Source organism: Erithacus rubecula (assembly GCF_903797595.1).
Source record: "Erithacus rubecula genome assembly, chromosome: 2".
Lineage (NCBI taxonomy): Eukaryota > Metazoa > Chordata > Aves > Passeriformes > Muscicapidae > Erithacus > Erithacus rubecula.
This window is the reverse complement of record NC_136685.1, coordinates 88,018,653-88,043,907: the sequence shown is the minus strand read 5'-3', so window position 1 is coordinate 88,043,907 and position 25,255 is coordinate 88,018,653. Positions and strand designations below refer to the sequence as shown.

Genomic DNA, 25,255 nt, shown 5'->3' with positions numbered 1-25,255 from the left:
TGCTGCACAGAGCTAAAACCATCAGGGGCTCTACCATCTCCTCCAGTGCTCAGTCTGGATCCCTGCCTTGGAGGATGCTTCAGAGACAAGGGGACATGTCACAGCAGGAAGGGTGCTTGTTTATTGTGCTCTGGGTGGTGTCCATGGGTGCAACTGGTTTTGGGGTGCCCAGCTAACTGTATGGGGGTGAGGGATGCTCAGAAGTACAAAGGAGCAGTGCAGACCCAGCCACCCTGCAGCCTGTCAGCAGGAATCAGCAGTGAAAGCTGGCTGCACTGAGTGGGCAGTGCAAGCAGCAGAGAAGAAACATTTGTAGGTTTTCATTTCCTAGTGCTACTGAGGTTAGAGGTATAGTGCTCCTCACAGGCAGTTCATTCCATCTTCCTACAGTGATGCAAACAGTTTCTATTGCTTTCCTAGAGTCCTTTGAAATGCTTACCTTGGGGGCTCATCCACAAGAAATATTTGGCCATGATACAAATCCTTTCTCTGAAGTCACTGCTTATGCCTGATTTTCTGTCCTTAAATTTCTTCCTTTTCTCTAGTTAATACTTATTTTAAGCAATCTTTCCACACTCCTGGCATTGTAACACCGTTTGATTTTCTCTTCTATAGCTTCAGGATTCTAAGTTTTAATGAACATAGCTATCATCTTCTGAAAAAGGGAAGGAGAGCAAGAAGCCAACACCAGAGTCTACCCAGATACAGCAAGGGGCCTGTCACTCAGGAGCTTGTAGAAGTGACAGTAAAAATGCTGTTCACTTTAGTCACAGCTCTCCCTGCAAGAACTCTATAGTAAGTTTATCCAAGAGTCCTGGACAAAGTACAGCCCACTGTGGATAGCTCTAACTTTTCCTGAGAAAGATCTGAATACCATGCCCATTATCCAGCTGTGCTCTGGAACACGATATCTAAGCATGTGTCCTGTACTGACCCAGGACGCTCCTGTCTGAGCTGGTTGTTTTAACCTCCTGGGCCAGTGATTTTGACAGCTCAAGCTTTTCAGCCTTTTTGAGCACAGCCAACAACCCAGCCATAACATGTGGAGGGAGAGAAGGGACAGGGAGAGGGGAGAGGAAGAGATATGAGCTAGGAAAGACCTGGCAACATTACCAGTTATTTTTAAATGGGCCTCAGCCTTGCAAAGCCTGGGGACTGCTGCTGGAGGGTGAATGAACTTTCCCTTGTTGTGCTCATGGTACACTTCTGTGTGGGTGGGATAACTGGATTTGAAGTAAATAGCATAAAGATCTGTTTCAGTAAATGAAGAACTGTTTTGCTGAGGAAAAACAAGCAAACAAGCATTAAAAAAAAAAAAAAGAAAAAAAATTATATATAGCTCTGAAAGTGGCACTTTTCTAAGCAAGATTGTAAGTCTATTAAAAAGCAGTATGAGCCCTCTGTGAGCCCCATTTTATTACCTAGCACGCTTCAGCAACTCAGCCAAAAACCAGCAGGCCAAATACAACCCTATCAATATTAAATTTGCTTTTTGTCAGTGTTTCAGTGAGATTAGTTGCTTGTGGTTGAACCCATGCAGAAGACAGCAGCAATATGATTGTTACTGGTTGGAGAAGTCCATCCTCAGTGCCATTGTCAGAGGTCCATGACTGACACCAGAATATGAAGGCTCTGCAGGCAACATCTGCAGTGTTAGTGTGCTCAGGAGAGTCAGGGCAGCATCTGACAAATTATGAGAAATAGCAGACCCAAGTGCACTACACTGCACACTGTTCAAATGCTCTACAAATTGCAATTTGGTGAAACCTGACTGTCATGGAGTGTCCTGGAAAATGTATCACTGAATAAATCTTCCCTCCATCTATGTTACCAGAGCATTGCTACCAAGCAGCTGATGATCTGAGTGCTGATTGATCTGCTAAGTCCTGTCAGTACAACAGGAAAATAATCCTTGGTTTCAACTGCTAAATAAGGTATGGGAGAGGTTAATGATTTTTCAGTTGTGAGGCTTATGTATCTGCAAAGAAATATTTCCAAAGATATTCCACAGTCATCAGTGTCTCTGATTCATGACAAGAACTTCCAGGAATTCTCTGCATTGAAAATAAAACCTGGAAAATATATCTAAAAACGAAGCATTTTCAAGGGGGGTTTGTTCTGCATTAGTCAGAGTTGATGACTTTTGAAACAAGATTTAATGTATGAAAATATAATGGTCTTTATTAATGTAAAATTACTTTTTACTTAAACTCAGCAATCCCATTTAGAGCACAGCGTACCCAGAATGCTATAAACCTCTACAGACTGGGCTGGCATTGAAGGTCAGGACAGACAAATAATCCTCCACAGATAACCTAGCACAGAAAAATGCTTCTAATCTCTTTGTTAGTCCAGTTGTGGTTTTTGATCTAATAATAAACTAAACTTTAAAACCCCCCATCCTCATACATTTTAATTTAGACTGAGCTGGGCATCTTGTGATCTGTAATTTTTTTTAGCTGGGCTGTTTTGGTTTATGTGTGTGCTGCACACACACACATGGCTGAAACACCTCTGTCCTCTGCCTGTGTGAATGCTGCATAAATACCAAGATGTCAGGACTTGGGCCATAATTTATGAAAGCTTTTCAGTGGGGACATGATTGGCTTTACACACATGCTTAGGATGCACATGTCACTGACTGGTGTCACCTGTCCCTGTGCTGTCCTTACCCAAGGCTGTAGCTCTGCAACCCTCTGAGACAGTCGTTTAATTTGGTGGGGGTTTGGCCAATGGTACTGGGGATGGTTGTGTGTATTTTTGCACTGTGGGAAGAGGCTGGGTGAGGAGCTATGTGCTCACAGAGGACACTCGGGCCGTGTGGGACTGGGACCATTGAGTTCAGCCCCTGCAATGAGCAGGGACATCTTCAGGTAGGTCAGGCTGTTCAGAGCACTGCCCAACCTGCCCCTGAATGTTTCCAGGGCTGGGACATCCACCTCTTCACTGGGCAACCTGGGCCAATGTTTCACCACCCAAATTGTAAAAACCTTCCTCCTCTTCTTCTCCCCCATGGCCTTCCAACTCCCGTGCCGACCCTCACCCTTCTTCATCCCTCCAAACCCAGAGAAACCCTTGGGGCTTCTGTGGCTGAAGACCTTTTTTGTTCTGTTCCCAAAGGACTTGGCGAGAAATGAATGAATGGTTTCCGCTCCGTTATTTGTGGGTGCAAACTCAATTTACAGCAGCGGGTCCCCGGTGGGATGCCGGTGGGATGCCGTGCCGGTGCCGGTGCCGGTGGGATGGCGGTGGGATGGCAGTGCCGGTGGGATGCCGTGCCGGTGGGATGGCGGTGCCGGTGCCGGTGGGATGGCGGTGGGATGCCGTGCCGGTGGGATGGCGGTGCCGGTGGGATGCCGTGCCGGTGGGATGGCGGTGCCGGTGCCGGTGGGATGGCGGTGGGATGCCGTGCCGGTGGGATGGCGGTGCCGGTGGGATGCCGTGCCGGTGGGATGGCGGTGCCGGTGGGATGGCGGTGGGATGCCGTGCCGGTGGGATGCCGTGCCGGTGGGATGCCGTGCCGGTGGGATGGCGGTGGGATGCCGTGCCGGTGGGATGCCGTGCCGGTGGGATGCCCGGGCGGAGCTCGCTGCCCCGGACCGATGGCGCGTCTCGCGGTCGCCATGGGAACGGCGGCGGGCGGGGCGCGGCGGCTCCGCTCAACTTCGGCGGAGCGGCGAGAGGCGAGAGGCGCTGCCCCGGGCCGGAGCGGCACCCGGTGAGCCGGAGGCGCCGGGACAGCGGGCGGGTGTTGTGCCCGGCGGGGCGGAGGCGCTGCCCGGCCGAGCGGACCGCTGTCCTTGCGGGGACACGGGAGCGAACCCCGCCGTGCCGCCCGCACAAAGTCCCAGTGCCCTCAAGTGCCTGCATTCTTCAAAGGGCCGCCTCAGCTGCAGGTTGGAAAGCCCCGCAAAGTTTTCGTGTTTTGGAGGGACTTTTAAACGGGTGCCGAAGCCTGGCCGAGCCGAGAGGTGCCGGCTCTTTGCCGGGACGCTGTGCATGCGGAGGTACTGGACCAAGCCCTAATCGCTCAGAAGCACTGCCGTAAGCCCAGCTGTTATATCTCGTCACCAGGGCTAATCCGTACCCCAGTGTGGGTTTAAGCCTGCTGTGCCAATTTAGAGGGCTTGACTTCAAGGCACGTCCTCCTCCTGGTATCCTCTCCGCTCGCCCTGGGTCCGTCTGTCCGCAGGAGCAGCGGGAGCGCCGGTGCCAAAGGTGAGGCGGGATGGGTGGGTGGGAAGGGAAGGGGCCGGGGAGTTCCCACAGCTCTCCCAGGCTGGGCTCGGGCACGGATCATGGATAAGCGCTGGGTGACTGTTATGTAAGGACAGGCAATCGAGGAGGAAAGCATGGTTTGCGCTGCCTTGTGCTTATGCCACTTTAAAAATCTCTCCGATTAGACACTACTGAGCAGTGTGGAAGTCCAGTGTTTGTACCCTCAGCGAGGTACCACGCAGGTCAGTCAGACAGCTTCTGAGTTATGGCAGTGTAACTAAGGATGGAGCACACTGCACATCTAGTGCTGGTACATCAGTTAAAACCTTGTGAGGACAGTGCTGTTCGCTGCTCACAGGGACTGCTCTCTCTGTGCCCGCAGGTGGGACAGGCAGCTACTGCAGGGTGGAAGGCATGAGCTTTCCCAGAGCTCTGCCAATCCTGTGGGTGATCTCCATAATGACAGGCTTAAGTTTTCAGCTGTAAATTTAGCATTCTTCTTTTGGCTGCTAATTTTAGAGCAATGTATATTTTTAAGTAGCTCCTGTCACAATGATCAGGCTTTAACACTGGTCGTAGTATTCTGCAGTACAGAGAAAACTCTCACTATAGGAGTGGTTCTGCAGTGAATCAAGGCAGAGTGGGAATTCAGGGACCTTCGGTCAATATTCTTTCTGGTAGATACTGTAACTAAGGTTCAGTCCTGAGCAGAAATGTACAGATGTCTGTTAAGCTGCACTCTCACCTTACGATGCAATGAGTTACTCCTGCTCTCCTGGAAGAATCAGTCCTCAGTCTGGATGGAGAATGCTCATCTCACCTGCCTGTTTGCACAGCACTTAGTCTGGTCTTCACCACAATATGTGAATAAAAAACTTCAGAGGACCTGATGACAGGTGGAATATGCCTTTGGGTCAGAGTTTCAATCTCTTTATATAACTCTATATATGAGTATCTACAGTTGATGACAATAATAGAAACTCCAATCTGGGACATTACTGCCCCTTTAATAACACTGTGTAGTTAGTAGTAGAATAGAGAAAGATGAGCTGGGGATCTCTGAGAGTTTTAATTCTGAAAGCCTTTTGTATTGCAGCCTTCTATCAGATGCTTTATTGCAGAATATTTTTTTTCTAGTGGTTTGAATGATTTTAATAACAGAAAAGCTATGGGTCTGTGCTACTTTCTGAACTCTCATTTACACAACTGAATGAATGGTGGAGAATACTTTACAGCCCTCTGTCCTGACTGGAAGCCTGGCTTTGTAGTGTGCAGAGATCAAAGCAAGGTATAAAACTGAAAGTGTGTTTGATCCACCATGGCCAGATCTGAGCAATATATAGGAGTTTTAATAACAAGTCAGTCAAACAGAGCAATTCATTGTGCTCTAACTTTGTTTTCTGGAGGTTTAGGTAACAGTTTAGTGTAAGCTGTATGACAGTGCTTTTATGGTTGCTACTAGAAACGTTGTTTCAAGCACGAGTGAGAAATAGGCATGAAAATAGCCCTGTTTTTCAACAGTGGGAACTCATCTGCTTTGATAGGTAGAGAAACTGCAAAATACTGCTCTGCTTCATGAGCAGATTTGAGTAGAACCCACTCTTTTGCTTCTGCAGATAACACAAAGATTATCTTCTGTAGAGAGTGCCAGGCATTAGGAGAGCTCCAAGCTATTGGGCCCTTCCTTCACTCTTTAAGACTGGATTTTCATCTGGAGTCAATCAACAGAACTCTAATTTATTTCAACGAGGCAAATCTGTTTTACATTTGTGCAGCTTTGCTGTAGATCATGATCACCTGTTATCAGCTACTTTTTTTTTGGTTAGTGACTGAAAAGCATCTTTCTCATTCATACCTGAACTTGGGGCCACTTGTTTCTTTACCCCTCTTGCAATCAAAATGCAGATTTAAAAAAAAAAAAAAAGTGAGGGCTACCAGCAGTAAAAAATCTGATGTAGTCATGTATATCATTGCTGTTGTGGTATTTCCAGAAGGCCACTCAACCTTTCCTTTGGTAGAAATAGTACCACTTTTGTATATTTTTTGTCCTTTGGTTCACTCTGACTGCCCTCCTGCCACGTTTACCTAGTGGTGATTTTTAGTCATGCACCTTCACTAAAGGCTTAAGTGGCTTGTGACTCTCTGAGGCAGTGACAGCAGAGCAAGAGCCAGTCCCTTTCTGTAATGCTGCCAAGGCTGCTGCAGAGAAGGGGACCCAGGAAAGCAGCAGGGCTGTCACACCTCTCTGGGAGCAGAGCTGGGCAGCAGCAGGAGCACAGACAGGCATGGCCTGGCATGCAGGGACCTGCTGGGTGCCACAGTGCCCTGTCCCAGCTGGCTGGCTCCTGGGTGCTGCTGGGAGGTGATTTTGGCTGTCCCTAAACACCTGCAGCCACAAAGACTTGGCAATAAGGTTGCATTTAAAGCATTGGCTTCATCCCCTGCACTTCTGTTATTCAAAGCTCCTTGCCACTTGAACCAGGGTCATGTACCTGGAAATGTGTTAACCACTGTGATTTTCAATGTTGTTTTAGTCCAGAAATAGCTTGTGTCCATCACAATAAGGGAATCAGTGTGCTTATAAAACAAAACACAGGTTTTCTGTTCTGGTCTGTAAGCAGACATCTGAATGTCCTCCAAAGTTCTCTATTTTGTAGGTCAGAATGAGGAATGCTGCTGTGTTAATATCATGATATTTGCATTGCTTTTAAATTTCTTGATTGACAAGCTCTACCTACAGCTTTTTCAGCATTAATTGCCTCATAGTGTCTCAAGCTGAGGTTATAATGATGTCCACTGAAATTATAATCACATGGCAAGTAGCTGTAAACACCTTAGCCTTCCATGTCACTGAGCAAGAAAGGAGATTCCAGACAAATAGGAAGTAGAGTTCTTTGGGCCATGGTAAGGTAAAATTGTCTGTATGGAGAGAATAATGGCAAGTAGCTTTAAAAAAAAAATGCAGAAGATCCTGAGCTGGAAGGGACCCACAAGGATCATTGAAGTCTAGCTCAGGTACCTGTACAGGACATCCTGAAGTGTCACACCTTGTGCCCAAATGGTCCTTCAACTCTGCCAGGCTGGGTGCTGTGACCACTTTCCTGAGGAACCTGTTCCAGTGCCCAAACATTTCTGAGTGAAGAACCTTTTTCTGATATATCACACCTAAACCCCCTGACACAGCTTCAGGCCATTCCCTCTGGTCTGGACACCACAGAGAAGAGGTCAGTGGCTGCCCCTCTGGTTGTCCCTGTGAGAAAGGTGTAGACTGCAGTGAGGTCTCCCCTCAGTTTCCTCTTCTTCAGGCTGAACAAACCAGAGAGTGGTGGAGAGCAGAGAACAGGAATTCTTTTACAAAGTTATGGTAGACTATATAAATAAAATTGAGAAGGTGTTGGCAGCAGTTTCTTAATTAGAAGTTGCTAAGATTCCTTGGAACAAAATTAAAATATCTTCATCTCAAGAGAAATTTTGAGGTACATCTTTGATGCTTCTTAATGCTACTTCATGCAGATAGAGCCAGCAGCATGACCACAATTTCTGCCTGAGCAGCTGGTTAAACATTGCATCAGTTAGCACAGAAGATGAGTGTAGCCAAACCAATTTTAATTTATCTGTAAATTGCAGTCCAAGCAGGTATTTAATACCTTTTGGTATCTGAAGGACACTGGACTTTCCTGGACAATGTAATCCAAACTTTATGGAAGAAGTAAATAATTTAAAAATGTCCTCTGCAGTTTCACATTATTTCTTTTCCCTGTAACTATGTGTCTTTTAAAATGTACAATTATGGGGACAGTTTGGAGATTTGACCCACTTTAGAAATGAATTTCTTGTTTGTTATCCTGTGATCTGTCATGTGTGGAAAAAGGCTAAGTGGGCATCTTGCAAGAGCAAATTCTGCTGACTAGCTGTAAGGAACTACCACCCACAAGAAGGGAGGGAAGGCATTTCCCAGCTCCTCAGCCCAGTTTGTTGGTATGCTTTGACTGGATGATGATGGATTTCTTGGAAATCTGTCTATAGCTGGGTGACAACCTGTCTACTGACATTGCTGAATTATGGATTAGGCTCCTATCACCTCAGCCCTTTAAAGCTTCTCCTGCTCCTACACAATCACTACACCCCAAAGGCTCTTGAGAGGCACACAGGATTGTCAGCAGCACTCCTGGACTATGAAGGCAAAGGCAAACCACAGGAGACTTGTCAAACAGAGAGCATACCTTTATAGAGAGACCTATTCTACTCTCATTTTTTTCAAAATGCAGATTTCCCACCCTCTGCATACTCCTCTCCTCTCCTGGAGGGCATTACAAGTTGAGAGCCAGGAGAAGGATCAATGGACAGGCATTTTTATTCCCAGAAGTTCATATTCTATACACCAAACTGGCCCTGCTGATTGACTCATGGTTTACCAGAAAGCAGCCCTGCTGTAACAAGTCTTAGCAAGCAATGATCCAGCCTGCAGGATCCTGGAGGAGATTGTGTCTGTCAGGTTGTATGAACAGCCTCCAGCTGGCCACAGACCAGCCAGGGTGCAGGGCAAGGAAACATTCTCCCTTTGCTGGTAAAAGGGCTAGGAAGGGCTGAAACCCCATTTAAAGGAGGTGAAAAAACAGATCAGGCATGCAAATGTTGATATTTCTGATGATCCTGTGGTGCATTCTTTGGAACAAGAAGAGGAAATCACATGGGAAACATGGGAGAAGGTAAAAATTTGGAAGATGAGGTGAAATTGTTCAGAACATGCCCTGAGAAAAGAAATTTTGCTTGAATAACACTAGAGTGGTTCATCAACTGGATTGTGTCAACTCCCAGGATAGCCTCTTAGAAGGAATTAGAAAATGGACTAATTGTGCAACAGAAAGATCTGTATTCAGCTGGGGCAATGTCTCTTTTTAAAAATAATTTTAATGTGAATACTTGCGAAGTGTAAATTTGTCCTTTTCCCCAATAAGAAGGTCAGTCTGCAGCTTTTGCCTTTCTTTAGTTGTCCACATCTTGCCAACAGTCCTTTGAGTTTTTCCACATGAGAAAGCCATTTTGAATAAGTTAATGATTAGCCTGCCTGTGAACTTTAAATTAAAACCAGCAGCCACAATTAATGGAGCCCACAGTATCTTCTGCAGGCTGCTAAGAGCAGTAGTGGGAAGAGTGGTGGCTTGTTGAGCCTGCTAAATAGAGATGGCCATTTGCCAGCTCTCAAAAAGGGATGATGGATGAGAGAAGGGGAAGGAAACAATCTCATACAAACAAGACTCCCTTAGGAACAGCCAGCACAAGCTGCCAGTGTGCATGAAATGCTTGCATGGGATTTTTCTTCATTGAGAACAGGCCATTTCAACTGCAGGTGAGGTGTTGTCCTTCTTTTATATTCTTGTCATCTGGAAGCAGATTTTTTTATGGCAGTCAAGTGAAAGCCCTGTTTGGGGTCAGAGGTATCCATGTTGCCATACCAAAAGCAATTCTGCCTTTTGCCAGAGCTTTCTAAAAGCTCTGGGACTGGGCAAAGCTCAAGGTTCAGCAGGCCTTGGTATCAGCAGACAAGGTAGCCAAAATATTTTTCTGCTTATTCTCTGTAATACTAGGTAAAATGGTTCTCATGCAGAATGTCTTGCTTTGTGAGAGACCTGTGGAACTAAAAACCATAAAGTAAAAACAGCCCAGGATCATGCAAAATCCAAGTCTCCTTGCTCTCTTTCCCAGTCCGACCACTAATTTCCCCTCTTGCTCCTCTTCTAAGGAAACAGCTGGTGAACTGGGAATAGCTGGAAGGGCATTTCTCAGCTTCACAGTTATAATGCTTTATACTGATTTACCCCTAATGCCACTGAAGTCAGCAGAGTTAAACCAATGTGAGACCAGGTCACAGGCAGAATTAAAGTACAGAAGGGCATGTTCACCTTCATCAGATAAAGGCACAAATGGAAATAATAATGGTACTTGTAAGAGCTTACAAAAATTACTGTCATCACAGACGCTGAAAATAAATAGGAGACTTTATTTGCAACAGCTTGTGGCCTGTTACGCTCCTCACTTTTGTTAGTGATACACAAGGGGTGATCAGACCAAGGGAAAGGTCTTCATCCTTGATGATGTGTAAGGTGAGTGGAGGCCCCCATGTAGCAAGATGCAGGTTGGAGTGGCAGGATCACAGACTTGAAGCTTTCAGCACACCAGATGCAGCCTGAGTTTGTTCCTGAGTCCCTGGCAGACTCTGGAGCTCTGTGGTGCTGTGGGAGCTGTTAGCTGGAGCCACCCTGGTGATAGACACAAATGGAAGGGCTGGCTGCTCCTCCAGAGCACAGGCAGGAGCAGCAGTACTGGCAGCAGCTGCTGCTGTGGCTGCTGTCACAAGGACAATCCCAGCTGGGGCTCTGGGGCACAGGCAGTCACTGCAGGGATCTCTCCTGCAGGAGCACTGGAAGCCAGCCCAGGTGCTGCTGCTGATGCACTCTCAGGAGAGGATCTGAACTCTGGGGTAGCTGTGACTTGTGGAAGCTTTCAGCCCTTTCATGTCTGCCTTCTGAAGAAACTGGTATTGCTTGCTGGGAGAGGTAGGACATAGGACTAGAGAAACTAGTCCTTTGATGCAGTTTGGAAAACTGATTCCAGAAAAGCCTAGGCACTAGAGCCTGAAGGAAGTTCAAATGTGGGACACTATGCAGGTTTTTGGAGCATTTTCCTTTAATGGTGTGATGAATTTACATAGTATGAACATTTTTGAAAGAGAACAGGCTACTTTATGACAAGTGAATGATGCATGGAAGCATCTTTTCCTTGCAGTCACAGCAGGGTCCTATTGATCATTTCTCATCCAGGGAGTCTGGAGCTCATGGCTCTCAGCTCTAGTAGGAGTACTGTGCAGTTACGAGCTTTTGGTGATTTTTATTGTCACTAATGGCTCCAGCCCCCAAGGTGGAAGCTTAAATCAAAAGCATGTTTTTCTCCATTTCATGTCTGTGTCCCAGCAGTGAGGATTTGCTCAGGCCCTGCAGAATCAGGCTCTCTAATCCTTTGCCCTCACGTTAACTTTTGACGCCATGTCCTGATTGGGCTGCTGCCAGGAGCAGCCTGTCTAATCCCAGCTGCAATCATTATTTGTGCCACCCCTTCTCCCCAGGGGCCAATGGAGGGGAGCAACAAGGCACGTAAGTGCACTGTGTGAAGAAACAGATGCTGTTTTGCTCCTGTTCAGCTCCCTAGTGCCTGCTTTGGATTCCATTGTGTTTAAATACAAGTACAATAGGTAATAACTTTGTTCCATGCATTGTCCTCCTGAAGGGACAACACAAGGGATTGGCTGGGTGGAGAGTTAATTCCACCCTTTTCTGAGCTGATCGATGCAATTTGTTCTGTCTTCTAAGTGCTGGGTAACTCCCCAGCAGTAGAAACCTTTCACTTAGAAGTAATTACAGTTTAAACCTTGGTACACTTCAGCTTCCCTCTCAGAGCAGCCTCAGTTCCCTCGGCACTGGAGGTGGTGCTGGAGGAGTGCTCCTGCAGCAAAGCAAATAATTGGACTTCAGCTTGTAGAAAGTGGTGTGGCCTCTGCTGCATGCAGCAACACATTTGCTAAATAATGGTTAAAGCTCTGTCTGGCCTTGAGCTCAGGCTCCTGTGAGTGCTGCCCAGGCAGGAGCAAGCTCTGCTGTGATGTTACAGCAACAGCAGCAGCAGCAGCAAACCTACCCAGGTGTATTTAGTTTGTGTGGCAAGGTTTTGGTAGTGATGGGGGCTACAGCAATGGTTCCTGTGAGGTGCTGCCAGAAGCTTCTCTGTGCTTGACAAAGCAAATGCTGGGTGGCTCCAGCAAGCACCCATTGCTGGCCAATGCTGAGACCATCAGTGCAGGTGGCAGCACCTCTGGGGTAACAGGTCGAAGTAGGGGAAGATACAAAAGAGCAGTAGCTGCTGGGAGACAGAAGTGAGGATATGGGAGAGCAACAGCTCTAAATACCCCAAGGTCAGTGCAGGAGGAGGGGCAGGAGGTGCCTCAGACAATGGAGCAGAGATCCCCCTGCAGCCCAGGGAGGTTCAAGGGATGCAGAGATCCCCCTGCAGCCCAGGGAGGTTCAAGGGATGCAGAGATCCACCTGCAGCCCATGGGGATCCCATTCCAGAGCAGCTGGATGCCCCAGAGAGGCTGTGACCCCATGGAAGGGGCTCCTGGTAGGAGCTCATGGAGAGAGGAGCCCATGCTGGAGCAGGCTTGCTGGCAGGACTGGTGAACCATGGGGCAGCCACACTGCAGCAGCCTGTTCTGAAGGACTGCACTCCCTGTGAGAGACCCAGGCTGGAGCACTTCATGAGGAACTGCAGCCCGTGGGAAGGACTGACACTGGAAAAGTTCATGGAGTTCATGGGAGGGACCCCATGCTGGAGCAGAGGAAGGATGTGAAGAATCCTGCCCCAGAGGAGGAAGGAGTGCAGAGACAGCATGTGATGAGCTGGCCACATCCCCCATTCTGCATCCTCCTGTGCTGCTCAGGGGAGGAGGCAGAGAATTTGGGAATAAAGCAGAGCCCAGGTTTAGATTTTGTTTTATTTCTCATTATCTAACTGATTGTATTAGTAATGAACCAATATACCCAAGTTGAGTCTGTTTTACACCTGATGGTAATTGCTGAGTGATGTCTCTCTGTCCTTATATTGAACCATGAGCCTTACATTTTATTTCTCCTATCCAACTGGGGAAGGGAGTGATAGAGCAGCTTTGGTGGGCACTTGGTGAGCATCAGCACCAGACCACTTAATCCTGCCTCCTCTCTAAGGATCTCTTGGCTAGAATGTAGTTCCCAGCAATCCTTTGACTCCATACACTGAGTTTTTCCAGGTAGGGTTGCTGCAAGGTCGTGCCCTCCCATGAGGGTTCAGTCAGGTGAGCCCAAGCCCCATGTGTGGGCAGAAGAATGCTTCCTCAGCCTAGCCTGGAGGGATCAAGGTATCCTTGTAACCTGATTAAGGTGTAAGGACTGTGACTCATTTTAATTACGTGCTGAGTGGAAGTTGAGGGAGCCTGTGCTTCCTCACCCTGCTGAGTGAGATTTTCAAGTGGTTATCCAGCACATCAGACTGCAGGGTGTGGGGGAAGAACGCTCTCAGCTGAGGTGTGCTGATGTTGGCACTATTGTTTTTCTCTCTCTCTCTCTACCCTCAACCCGCTGCCAGCGCAGACACACGGAGCATTATGTCCCTGGCATCGTGGTTCAGGTGGAACGAGCCCCCAAACCGCATTTCCCAGAGGAACCCCACGGAGATGGTGGTGGAGACGCTGATGATGGAGCTGAGCTGGCAGATGAAGCAGGCGGAGAAGCAGCAGCGGGAGCGGGAGAACCAATACCGCAAGATGAAGACGGGGGTGGATTACGGCTGGCTGGTCAGCTACCCAAAGCACAGCTACGACATCAGCCCTGGGGAAAGGCTGCAGCTGGAGGACATGTGCTCCAAAATACACCCCTCCTACTGCGGGCCTGTCATCCTCAGGTACAGTACAGCATGGCAGGGGGCAGAGCTTTCCTTTCCCCTTTCCTCTTCACGGTGGGTGAGGACAGAGGGAGAGTTGCCAGGACCAACGGAAGCAGAACTTGGCATCTTGTATCACGAGTCGTGCTGGGATAGTGTCTTTGTGAAAGAAGGGAAATCTAATGCTTTATGTCAGTTTAACACATCATCATTTCCTCCAAGAAGTTACAAAATGCCATTTCCCTCTGATATTGGCTTGAGTACTTTATGCTCCTGAGTACCTGGAGTATACTCCAAGATAGCTTTGCCTTGCCTGATGAACAGGTACCATCTCAGTATTCTGATTCATCTTTTTGCTTCAGACTTTAGAGTCTTAGAGAAACTGAGGTTTAAAGGGACCTCTAGAAGGTTGTACTTCCACTCCTGCTTGGAGTAGGGCCACCTTCTAAGTTAGATCAGGTTGCTTAGGGCCTTGTCCTGTCCATTGTTGAATATCTCTGAGGCCAGAGGTTCCACAACCTCCTTTGGTGTTTCCCCCTCTCACTGGAGCCTTAATTCCTCAATTTAAGCTGTCCAGCAGGTCTATTTGCACTTGTCCTCGTGTCCAAACTAGCCAAAAGGCGCTATTATTTTTTTCAGCCTATGAGCCAGGTATTCCCAGAGAATACATCCCATCCCTACCCTCCCTCTTCACCCTAGACATGGAGTCATGGGATGCAGGTGGGGCATCCAGTTGGCTGGAGCAGTCAGGTGGTGCTTCTGGCTTCTGCAGTGCAGATGTGGACACAGCCTTGCTGTTGAGCCTTTCAAGTGCTAGACTTAGGATTGCTGCCTGCCAGCTGAGTGACCTCCTGTGAAAATGCCTGTAGGAATTGATTTAAGCCTGCTGTAGCCTCCAGACTGGAAGGGAAGGGCTCTTTTCCTTTTGGGGTGGTTGCTCTAAGATAAACTCTTGCATTTGGCACAGTGGAGGTAAACTTGGCACAGTGAGGAATGGTGACTCTGAAGGGCACCTTAGCCAAAGCAAAGTTGTGAAATGAGCCTTTATTATCCCCTTCCCCTGCTCCAACACTTTCTTCAGTTGGGATCAGAGTGAACACAGTTCTTGCAGGACATAGACAAGAGGGCTCAGCACCCTGCAGTCCCTCACTGCATATGCTGCCTCCCATTTTCCCTTGAACAAATGGATCTATAGCCTCTGAATTGCAGCTGTAGAAGTGCTGGAAATGGCTGGTCCTCTGTCTTACAGTGCATGCAGCCAGGTAGGAATGCCAAAATCATCTCTCTAGCCCTCATCTTCCCTGGAGAAGCAACCTGGCACACAGAGCCTTGGCTCTTGCAAAGGTTGCCATGATGGCAGGAGCAGAGATTTGGGATCATTCAGTGACCTAAACCTCTCCAGTGAAAATCTGCTGGGAACAGCACCTGCATGGTATTTGTATAACTCCAAGCTCTGTTGTAAACAAGCCACTCCAAACCCTTGGGATTCAGAGCTATCTTTACCATCCCCAGGGCCACTGAGCAGGGCCTGTCTGGCAAATAGGTTATTTCCATGACAGCAGGATTTGGTTGCTGGATCAGGGAGGCCCCAAGGTTCATCCTCTTCAGGAAAGTATTAAGCTGAGCCATATACAACCTGCTGCTCTGCTGTTTTTTCTTTTTTTAAAATTGAGACAGATCGTGCAAGATGTGTGATTTCAGAGCAGCTTGTAATGGTTGTTCACTGTTGTTGAGGATTCAGCATAGTGATGGCAGTAGATAAGTGCACTCAACAACGTTGGTGGACTCTGTGTGGGCATGATTGAAAAAGGCTAAAACCATCCTCTTAAAACTCCTCCTACAAATAGGGTGCTGTCATAAATTGTATTACACTATGATTCAAGAAGTGGCATGTTTTACAGAGCTTGCATGGTTAGCAGAGACACACTAAAAAAAAAAAGAGGATTTCATAACCTTTGTTGTTTCAATTCTGTGATTGAGTAGGGACTATCACAGCCACAAAAATGATGGAACTGGATTGGGTCAAAGGGCTGGCTGAGCTGTATGTGCAGCCTGTATGTGACAGCAGCCAGTGGCATCAGTGTAAGGAAAAGAACAAAGGACAAGGAAGCAAATCCAACAGCAGGGACAATTATACCACCTCAAATATAAAATCAACTTACTGTGCCTTGTAACTGGGAGACTTCTGGAGCCACAAGTAGACCTTCTGTCCATAATTGGCTCATGTGGCTTTTTTTTTTTTTTTCAGTTGTTTAGGTTGTGGAGGCTTCTCTCCTTTTGAGCACATGTAAATTTTAAACTTTTAAAATTTTTTTTTAAAACATTTTGGCACGCTGTGGCTGAGTTCCACTCCTGAACTACAACTCTGTTACAAAAAAAATGGTGTTTTGCTTGTCTTAAGATAATGTGTCCCATTTTTATTCAATAATCCTTTCATCTTGTGTTGGAAATGCTAAGAGTTGACTCCTCTTCTTTTCTACCTTCTAACTGAGAGCTCTGTCATTCCATGGAATTTTCATTGCTGGTGAGGAAACAAAGAAAAAGAATGGGGCTTGTGAAAATGTACAGGAGAAAGAAGGAAAAAAAGAAAGAGTCTGCAATTTAAATGAAACAGCCAAAATTGGATAAATTCTCAGAAAGGGAGATAAGATGGAGATTTTAGTAACTTCCCCAAAATTCCACAAGATGAGTATAATAGGAATGCAATGAAACCTCCACATTTCCAGTGAAGTACTTTAATAACAAGATCATTGCCCTGGTGATGCTTTCTCTTGAGTACTCTGTGACTTCCTAATATGTAGCAGCTTTTAGAAAAATCTTGCACAAAAAAAGGTCTGTGAGCTTGCTTTGGGAAATCCAAATGCAGAGCGTGTACCCTACCAAAGTCCTTGGTCCTGACTGAAATAGCAAGCTTGATCCTTTCCCTTCAATTTTAGACATTTGAAGAGCTGAGGTCCTTTTTAAAGTCCTTTTTGCACCCAACAAGCACGTAGCTCTTAAATAACTCAAGTAGCAGGCATCTTGCAAGACTGCAGAGTTTTTGTTTGTGTCATGCAAGGTCTCCTTCTTTGTGAGACTCTGAGTTCAGAGTCAAAGCCAGAACAAAACATTTTTATATGAGTTGTCAGAGATGTCACTTCATTCTCTCAAGGTCTAAATGATTATCCAAATTGTCCTTTTCTGTGGGTATGGCCTCATTTACTGAGAGAAAAGTTTCTCCAAATTTGTTTCTTTAGATGTGGAAGAGGCTGCAAAGGAGCACTTCACAAATGAGAGGGTTTTGTTTAGATCCAAATTGCCTACTTTGTATTTGAGGTCAATAGAAACTTCTCTTTGAGTCTGTTGGAATTTTGGAAGGATTCAAATACATTACAAATAGCATCAGATATCTGGAGACTCTGATTCACCCTGTGCAAATAAAGCCATTGCATTCAGGAGTAACTTAGCTTTAGGTTACTGGGTTAGAGATTGCTGCCTATTTAAAATTAAATTCTGGAGCCAGCTGAAGGAAGTGACAGTGATTTTGGTGAGGCCTGTAGTACCTAATTGCCATGGTTAAACTGAACAAGTAGAATAGTATGTTACCAATAAAAAATGCTAGGTTTTCCTCATCTTTATTCAGAGCTTTAGCCCTAGTCAGAGCTTTAATTTCTTTCAGTTTCAGCAAAAGTGAAACAGATGATTTCTGTTCTGCTATGTCCAGAGGGAAACAAAAAAATGGAAATGTAAACCTGCATTTTGGTGATTTGAGTTGTTATCAATATCACAGGCTAAGGACTGTAATTTTCTAAGGATTGTGTATAGCTGAAGTGGCCTTTCTAATAATCTTGAATGTAAGACAAATGACTAAATTCAGAAATGGAATTATTTACAATTGCAAGCTTAAGTTTGAGGTGATGTGACATGAGTGTTGCAATTAGTGTGAATGCTGTAATTCTTTGGAGCTTTCTCTAGCAAAGCTGTTTGTAGCTTTACCCTATAACCAGAAAAATATAGATTCAGGAGTGAGCAGCTAATTATTAGCACTAAGCAAACCCACATTTTCTTTGAATGACTAAATCTACTTAGAGCTCCCCATTCAGATAGGCACTCAGGAATAACCTGAACTATAAGCACATTGTTTAAGTCCACAGTTCCATTGGATTTAACAGGTCTTTAAAGTTCAGGCTCTACTTAGGGAACCTAAGTCCAGGGAGACCTACAGAATAACACAGGCAGGTGACAGCGCTTTAGAAAGCAGTGCCACTATGAGCCAAGCACTGCCAGATTCTTGAAATCTGACAGCCCTGTGAAGCAATGGAAGGCTCACAATTTAAAGAACAAATTTGTTTGAACTGTGATTCAAACAGTGCCTGGACTGGGGAATGTGCTCATTCCTGTGTGTGCCTGCACATTCTCCCCAGATCCGTGCTGGTTCAAGGTGAGCTTCTGTCACGTCTCGGACTGCATGACCTGTGTGATGTATTTCAGGGTAGCTGCCAGCAGTTCCATAGCTCCAGCCACAAATAAGATAGAGAGGTTTGCTTTTATGATGAGTAAGGAAACCCTGTTGAGATATTTCTGGACATGGTTGTGCAGTTGTCTAGTTTGAAGCTATCCCATGCAAAAGCATAAGGGTGTCAACCTGTGCTAGAAGACAAGTGAGCCTTGTGCAATTTTGTGTTCTTAACTCCACTGAGCAGCTTTGTGGGGAGTTTGTTTCCCAAGATACAAGGCCATATGCCTTGATTCCAGTGGTTTTCTGGTTTTATATACTGGGTGTTTGGTGCAGAGGCAGCTGAATTGTGCAGCAATCAGCTGGTGTTCACTGATGCCAAGGATGGCTTTGGTTATGTGTAGGTACCTGCAGCAAAACATCATCTTTCTCTGATACACAGACTGGTTTAGCTGGAGCTCAGCCCTGATAACCTGTCCATGCTTTCTGTTGAGAAATATTTGTGGTGTGCACTCCTTTTGGACTTCTTACATGAGCTGTCCATTGCACCAACATGCTGGTACTGAAATTAGATGAGCATTAATAAAAGGGTGAAGATAATTCATCCTGTTAGGGGAGAGAAAAGGATCCCCTTTCCCTTCTCCACCAGAACAAGGGTGGCTTTTCATTGTGTGTCTGGCAGATAGTCTTTTAGATTGCTTTCTCTTTGTTTCTCAGACTTGCTCAAATCCTTACAAAGCAGTTTTGATTTTGGTGCTGAGAAGTTTGAGGTAAATCTTAACAGCAGAGTTGACAAAACTAAGCTAAGAAGAGTGTAAACAGGCAGATAGCTGTGCAGGTGGAAAGTTACCCTGATTCCAGAAAATTATTTCAGCTGTATTGGTTGGGAGTGTTATCAGCAACACAGGGCATTAGCATTGGAGCTCTCTGCTCAGGGGGTATATTTGCTGCCATATCATCCATTTCCCCTCTTGTTCCCAGAGCCAGGCACTGGCCCAGTAATAGCCTGATACGTGCTGCTCCCTGCTCTGGAGCCACAATCCAGCAGCATGACCACTGCCTCTGAAGGTGGCAGTGAGGAGGCCTTTGGGGTGCACAATTGCCAATACAAAAGAGAAGGATGTACTGATATATATATATATATAAATATAATATGACAGTGCCTCTCTTTTAAACATACATTGAGATAAAATAATGGAATGACTCATTCTAGTTCACCTCTTCAATAGTAATCCTTTGAAGCTACTTTCTCTGGTATAATAATAAGGATGTTGTGAAGAGTTGAGTTTCTATGGACTCATCTGTCTATGCTTCAAATAGGATAAAGGGAAAAATGTATTTATTGTGAAAACTGTATTTTGGGCTCTTTGATAACGTAACTGAAGTGCCTTGTCAGAAGGCAGAAAGGAAGTTTGCAATGTCCAACAAATCCCAGTTCCTGCTGTTGTCTGCTTACCCTCAGCAAGGGATTGTCCAGGCTCTGCACAATTCAGTTTGGCACCACTGTGTCAGGACTTAAATACCAGCATGGACTGCACACCTCAGAGGCTTCTTGGACCCAAACATTCAAAGCTTAGAGGTTTTTGGTGAGGGGGTAGAGGAGATCAAGAATTCATCCAACTGAAGCAGTTAAGGAACATTTTGGTGACTTTGGAAGGTTTTGTGTCAAACTACTCTGCCTTGACACCAGAAGGGATTGGTGCTTCTGCTGACAACAAGTTCCCTCAGAAAGCAACACGGGTGTCTCCACAACTGTACCCATAGCTGCCAGTACTTGCTGAGAGATAAATATCTGGGATACAGCAGGGTTCAAGATGTGTGTCCAATTTCAAGCCTTCACAGCTGGAGTCAAAATATATAAAAGTACAAAAAGTCTTTCTGGCTTCTCTTTGGCTTGCTTTCTGTCCTTGTTATCCTGGGCATCCTCTGGCACACCATTAAGCAATGCAATTCAGTATGTGCTAAACTCCTTCTTACATTCCTGGGGCTTTTCAAAAACCCAAGAGGGAATGTCTTATTCTGTCAGCTTCTGCTGTATTAGGCTTATTTAAATACAGTTCTCCTGTTTTCCATCCTTGTTAAGTTCTGTTGGAAAAAAATATCAAAATGCTTACCTGATACACTTTAGCTTCCCTGAAGTACAAATACCTGGATTTTAATGAAGTTTAACTCTATGTCTGCTTGCAGGTATGATTTTTATGTTAAGGCAGGTATGATTTTTATGTTAAGAACTGATTATTTATTAGAAGAGTAGCCATATTACCATCTGTCACAAATGCATACTATTACAGAACAGAGTGTTTATGTGATCAGTGTGTGAGCCTTGGGAGCCAATCCCACACTGTCCAGGCTGGGGACAATTCACCCAACAAAGTGTAAGGAATGGCATGACCTCTTCTTTGCCTAGCCAGTGGCCCACTCAGCGGCTTCAAGAAAACTATTCTGACCTGCATCTTCCTCACCTGCAAAATAAACAGTGGTGATGCTTCACTTCCTTGGTATTAAGCTAGCTTAATAAATTTCAAAAAACTGTTTTGAGCTCTTTGCTGAGAAGGCACTGGAGTAATTCAAAGTTATTTAATTAGGTGCAGCATTGTGCTGCCAACCAAGATGTTTTCAGCTGACCCAGCCCATTGTGCTACAGAAATCCATAGGAAGATGAAACACCACTTCACTGAAGGTTGAATATTGAAAGACTACCAAACAAAGTGACTGGATTTTCCTTTGTCTAGAGGCCATTGGGTAATGCTATGGGGAACAAGAATGGAAAACAGGGGAAGTCTAGTGGGGCTTTCCCTGGTCTACCTTGAGCTTCTGGTAAGCTGCAGTTCAGGGACTACCTCACGCAAGGACGTGCATTTGGACAATCATGTTTAATCAGCAGTGATGGGGACATTTCCCACAAACTTGTCCAATAATTCTGTTTCTTAAGCTATTGATAGCACTGAGTTCTGGTTTAATAGTTATGTGAAAAGAGCACTTCCTTCTGTTTCAAACTTGCCTTCTAGCTTTGTTTGGTTCTTGCTATTATTTCATGTGCTTATAAGAATCAGTGATTCATTGCTTCCTTGCATTCCCTGGCTTGCTTGTGATTTTAGAGACCTTGGGCATATCTTCACGGCCCCTCCTTGCTGTTGTTCCCTTCAGTCCGGGGAGTCCCATTTAGCAGGAAAGTGCAAGTTCCAAGCCTAGCACAGCACTTGGTAATCAGTAATTTGGTGTTTTTAATCACAGCTGTGCCCTGACTGTGCTTCCAGGTTCAGGCAAGTGATTGCGGAGTACGAGCCAGAAGCGCAGGAAGTGTCCCGGCTCTTCCGCTCCGTCCTGCAGGAAGCTGCTGAGAAGATCAAAGAGGAGGAAGAGGCCAAGAAGCTTGCAAGGCAATGGAACACAAAGAACAGAACCAGCCTCTCCTTAACAACATTTAAATCTCGGTCCAGGATTTCCCCATTCATCAGTGACATCAAGACCATCTCTGAGGATGTGGAACGGGGCACCCAGCCCAACAGGAGGGTTTGGAGCATGCCAGAATTTCGGAACACCAAGGATTTCTGACTCTATACTGAATAAGGTTTTTAGACACTGATCCTTCAAAATCCCACTTAACCCTTTTTTAACTCTACTGTTTCTTCTTTTTTTCCATTTCTCTTTTCCTACCTGTCTCTGTCTTGGAAGCTGTGTCCGTAGTAACTGCTGCCGCTGCCTGCAGTCTGTGACACCATCTATTACCAAACATGGTAGCCTTTCCTTTAACTCAGTAGCTATTCAGTAACCTTAAGGGCAAGGCTCACTTATTATCTCATTTTTATTGCTGCTTTCTTGTGGAAAATGAATTAGTTTTGTTACATCTGTCTTCTCCCTTTCCCCTCCAGCCTGGATGTAGTTATCTATAAAAACTTTTGGCTCAAGCTACTGAGAGCTGCTGGCTGGACCAATCTTGCTGAAAGCAAGACAGCCACTTAAATAAGTGAGGTTTGCAGGATTGGGCTTGTGAGTTAAAGCTAGTATCTGATTTGGAACTGAACTTCCTTTTCCAATTAATAGCCTTCCTCAGTGCTACAACAAACTTCACAGGTAACCTCAGCACTGCTCTTGATCCCCTTTTTTGCTGACAGTTCACAATCCAACCTGAGTAGAAACAGGCCCAAGTTTTCTGAGATTAAAGACCAATCATATTCCACAACCACCAGTTTATGCATGTTCAAGTTTCTTGGGTATTTCTCTTTTGTGCAGGCAGAAGCCCCTGAACCTTGCACCTGCAGAGCAGACAGAAATTTATGAACCTGCTGTGTAGATACACAGGTGGATACCTTGGTCCTGTGTCAAGTGCTGTTCTGGGGCCTCAGCTCTGTGTTGCTGAGCTAAGTGCTCCACCCTACACCCCAGAAATAAATCAGTGGGCTGAACTCAATGTTTATGGCCAAGCCTATAGAGTATCCATGTAAAGGGAAGGATGAAGGGACTCAGCATTCATCTCCAGGGCTCTCTGTACAGTGACAACTGTTGAGATCATCTGAACTTTTGCTGCTGTGAGAGACTGAAGTGCTGTGCAGATGATTCTTCTGAGACCTTGAAGAGACAGGAAAATGCCACTAAGGAAAAGCTGCTGAGGCCCCAACTCAGCATCTGTAGGGAGAGCTCTCACCAGCAAAGGGAACAGTAGGGCACGCTGTGAAAGTCAAGTGTCCTGCAGAGAACCCAAGGGCGAGGATGCTTTGTGGGGACCAGTGGGAGATGGGGAATGAAGAGAGGGGTTTCCTTGTGTGACTGGCTTTTGGGGAATCATCTCAGTGGGGTACAGGCTCCTGGAGGACCGGTAGCTTTGTTGTTCTTTTGTCCGTTTCCAGCTATTTTTCCCTGGGGATCTTTGCAACAGCATGTGGGTTCTGCAGCCAAGATTAAAACCCTTTGAAGCTGTGCCAACTCTGGGAAGAATTCCAGTGCATGAAATCTATCCTGGACTAGAAATGTGCAGTTTCTTCCAGAGATGGAAGAAGGCAGCATAAAACAAAGATCAAGATCAGCCCCCTAAGAGCTCTCTGAGACTGGGACTCTGACTCTTCCTCTCTCGCCTCTGGGCTATGTAAGATTGAAGACAAGGCTTTCTTACTAGCACCAGGCTGCAGTTTCTATTCCTTGGTAAACATTGCTGCCAGCAACCCTCCTAGGGACAGAAAGCAGCTCACTTTTAACCAGAAAGTCAGGGCTTCCAAATACAGCATCCAGTTTGGGACAGGCTCTTTCAACTCTAGCTAAGTGATGGAGAGTTTAAAGCCTTCTGACAATCAGCTTAGTGCTTTTCAGCTGTATGTCCTTGGTGAAGTAATGTGATTGCATATATGAAGTAAAAACCAAGGCTTGACATACTTAGCATAGCTTTAGCTGTATAGAAGATGTAGGATCTCTAGCAAGGGATCACCGCAATTTGTAGAAACAATTCTTGTTTGGAAAAGAGTCAGCCATAATTTTTTTAATATATTTGCAAGCCACTGTACGGTACTGAAGAGAGATGAGTTCATGAATTTCATGCTGCAGCTGTGTATTTGTTTTATTTGCACTTATGTTCTGTTGGACACCTTCAGTATTGACTGCCTCGATGCGATTTTGGATGGACTGCTGGGAGACACAGGACATTCTGACATGCTGCCACAAAGCTCTTTGTTACAGTACAATGTCAGTAGTATGCTCACTCTCACTTAAGGAGAATCAGCAGTAAGCACCTTCCCTGCAGCAATGTGCAAAGCCAAGGAAATCACTGAAGGGTGTTCACACTATCACAGCAGCCTGTGATCCTGCTGTGCCCTTCATTAACAACTTCCAGCTGGCAGACAGCACTCTTGTGAGACAGATCTGACCTCTGGTCAAAGCCCTGCACACTATGGAGGCCCGGCTGTGGCAGTGCTTGTGACAGCTGCTTTGCCTCAATTTACCTATCATTTCTAATTCCACAATAAAACATAATCCAAACTCTTAAACAGTATCACTTCCCCTGTACCACTTCTGGAAGTTACACTGGGCTCACAGTAGGATCTGATGATAGAGGGATATTCAGAAACCAATTTCTGATAGATCTGTTCTTACTCCATGCTATCTAGTACTCTTACAGGGGTAGAAGTAGTACCACATTTTCCTGCAGCTGCCTGGAGACTGACTGTGAGCTCCTGCATTGTGTATGCAGCAGCAGGTACTAAGGCAGAGCTGGGAGGTGATCAGAGTGCACGACTGCTGCACTGCTTGTGGTGCTCATTTTTCTTAGAAATGCTGTAGACTGAACCTTAAATGATCCTTTAGTCTCAGCATGCAACAACAACTATGCACTTGTGTTTGCCTTGTCCTAATTCCACATTTGGCATGGCTAAGTTAGTGTCAGTTGAAATGAGGAGCATGAAACTCCTGCCTGTCCCCACCTACTGTGCTATGGTTCATGGCACTGGGCACACACAGCAGGCTAACAAGATTGTTTGTGGCTAAAGCCAATCCAAATGATCCATTGCAGGTGGCTCACAAACCATAAATTTGGACTAATAGTGGTCTCAAATACTCTCATGAAACTTGTGTAGTGTGAAGATCAGGTCCTCCTTTGTAACTGTCTGACTCTACAGCTCTGCTCCTCCTGGGCTGCACTACTTGCTAGTGTACAAAACCAAAAAATGTTGATGAGAGCCTCTGATCTGTTTTTAGCACCTCCTGAGAGCTCATCCTGTGTCTTAATTCTTTAAGGAGAATGAAACATTAACTAGCAGCCCATCATCACTAACAAGCAGAAGTGAACCAAATAAGAATCATTCTAAATACTCAAACATTCTTTCAGAACTGAGCAGGGCTTTTGGTATCAGCTCAGAGCATCACTGCTGCCCCATTGCTGACAGTGTTGTGCTGCCCAGTGGACACTGTCACACCCAGGAAAAAGCAGTCCTAGACCTGCTATACCTTCTGGTAAGTAATGGCAGTGCTCAGCTGCAGTGCTCAGCTGCCAGGGCCAGCTCTCCTTGGAGCCATGACTGCTGAGGGAGGCTGTGCAGCCCTGCTCCTGTGGCTTCCAGAGATGAGCCTGGCCATGGCCTGTGTCAGCCAGAAGGATGTGCAGGCAGGAGCTGAGGTTCCTCACCCACATCAGCAGAGTTCAGGCAGCTGTCA

The 25,255-nt window shown here is 45.9% G+C and overlaps 1 protein-coding gene across 3 annotated transcripts; it reads left to right on the top strand.

Moving 5' to 3' along the window:
• The first annotated feature begins 3,734 nt into the window (after positions 1-3,734).
• RD3 (RD3 regulator of GUCY2D) lies at positions 3,735-24,093 on the top strand. 3 transcript variants are annotated; one of them, XM_079332797.1, is made up of 4 exons: positions 3,735-3,896; positions 4,075-4,218; positions 13,390-13,704; positions 21,376-24,093. In XM_079332797.1, exons 3-4 carry the CDS (start codon positions 13,409-13,411, stop codon positions 21,671-21,673), a joined length of 594 nt encoding a protein of 197 aa, XP_079188923.1. In that variant the 5' UTR covers positions 3,735-3,896; positions 4,075-4,218; positions 13,390-13,408; the 3' UTR covers positions 21,674-24,093. The 3 variants fall into 3 exon arrangements, with proteins under 3 accessions (XP_079188923.1, XP_079188922.1, XP_079188921.1); XM_079332796.1 differs by having other exon boundaries at positions 3,735-4,218; positions 13,395-13,704; XM_079332795.1 differs by lacking the exons at positions 3,735-3,896; positions 4,075-4,218 and adding an exon at positions 9,054-9,568.
• Positions 24,094-25,255: the final 1,162 nt, after the last annotated feature.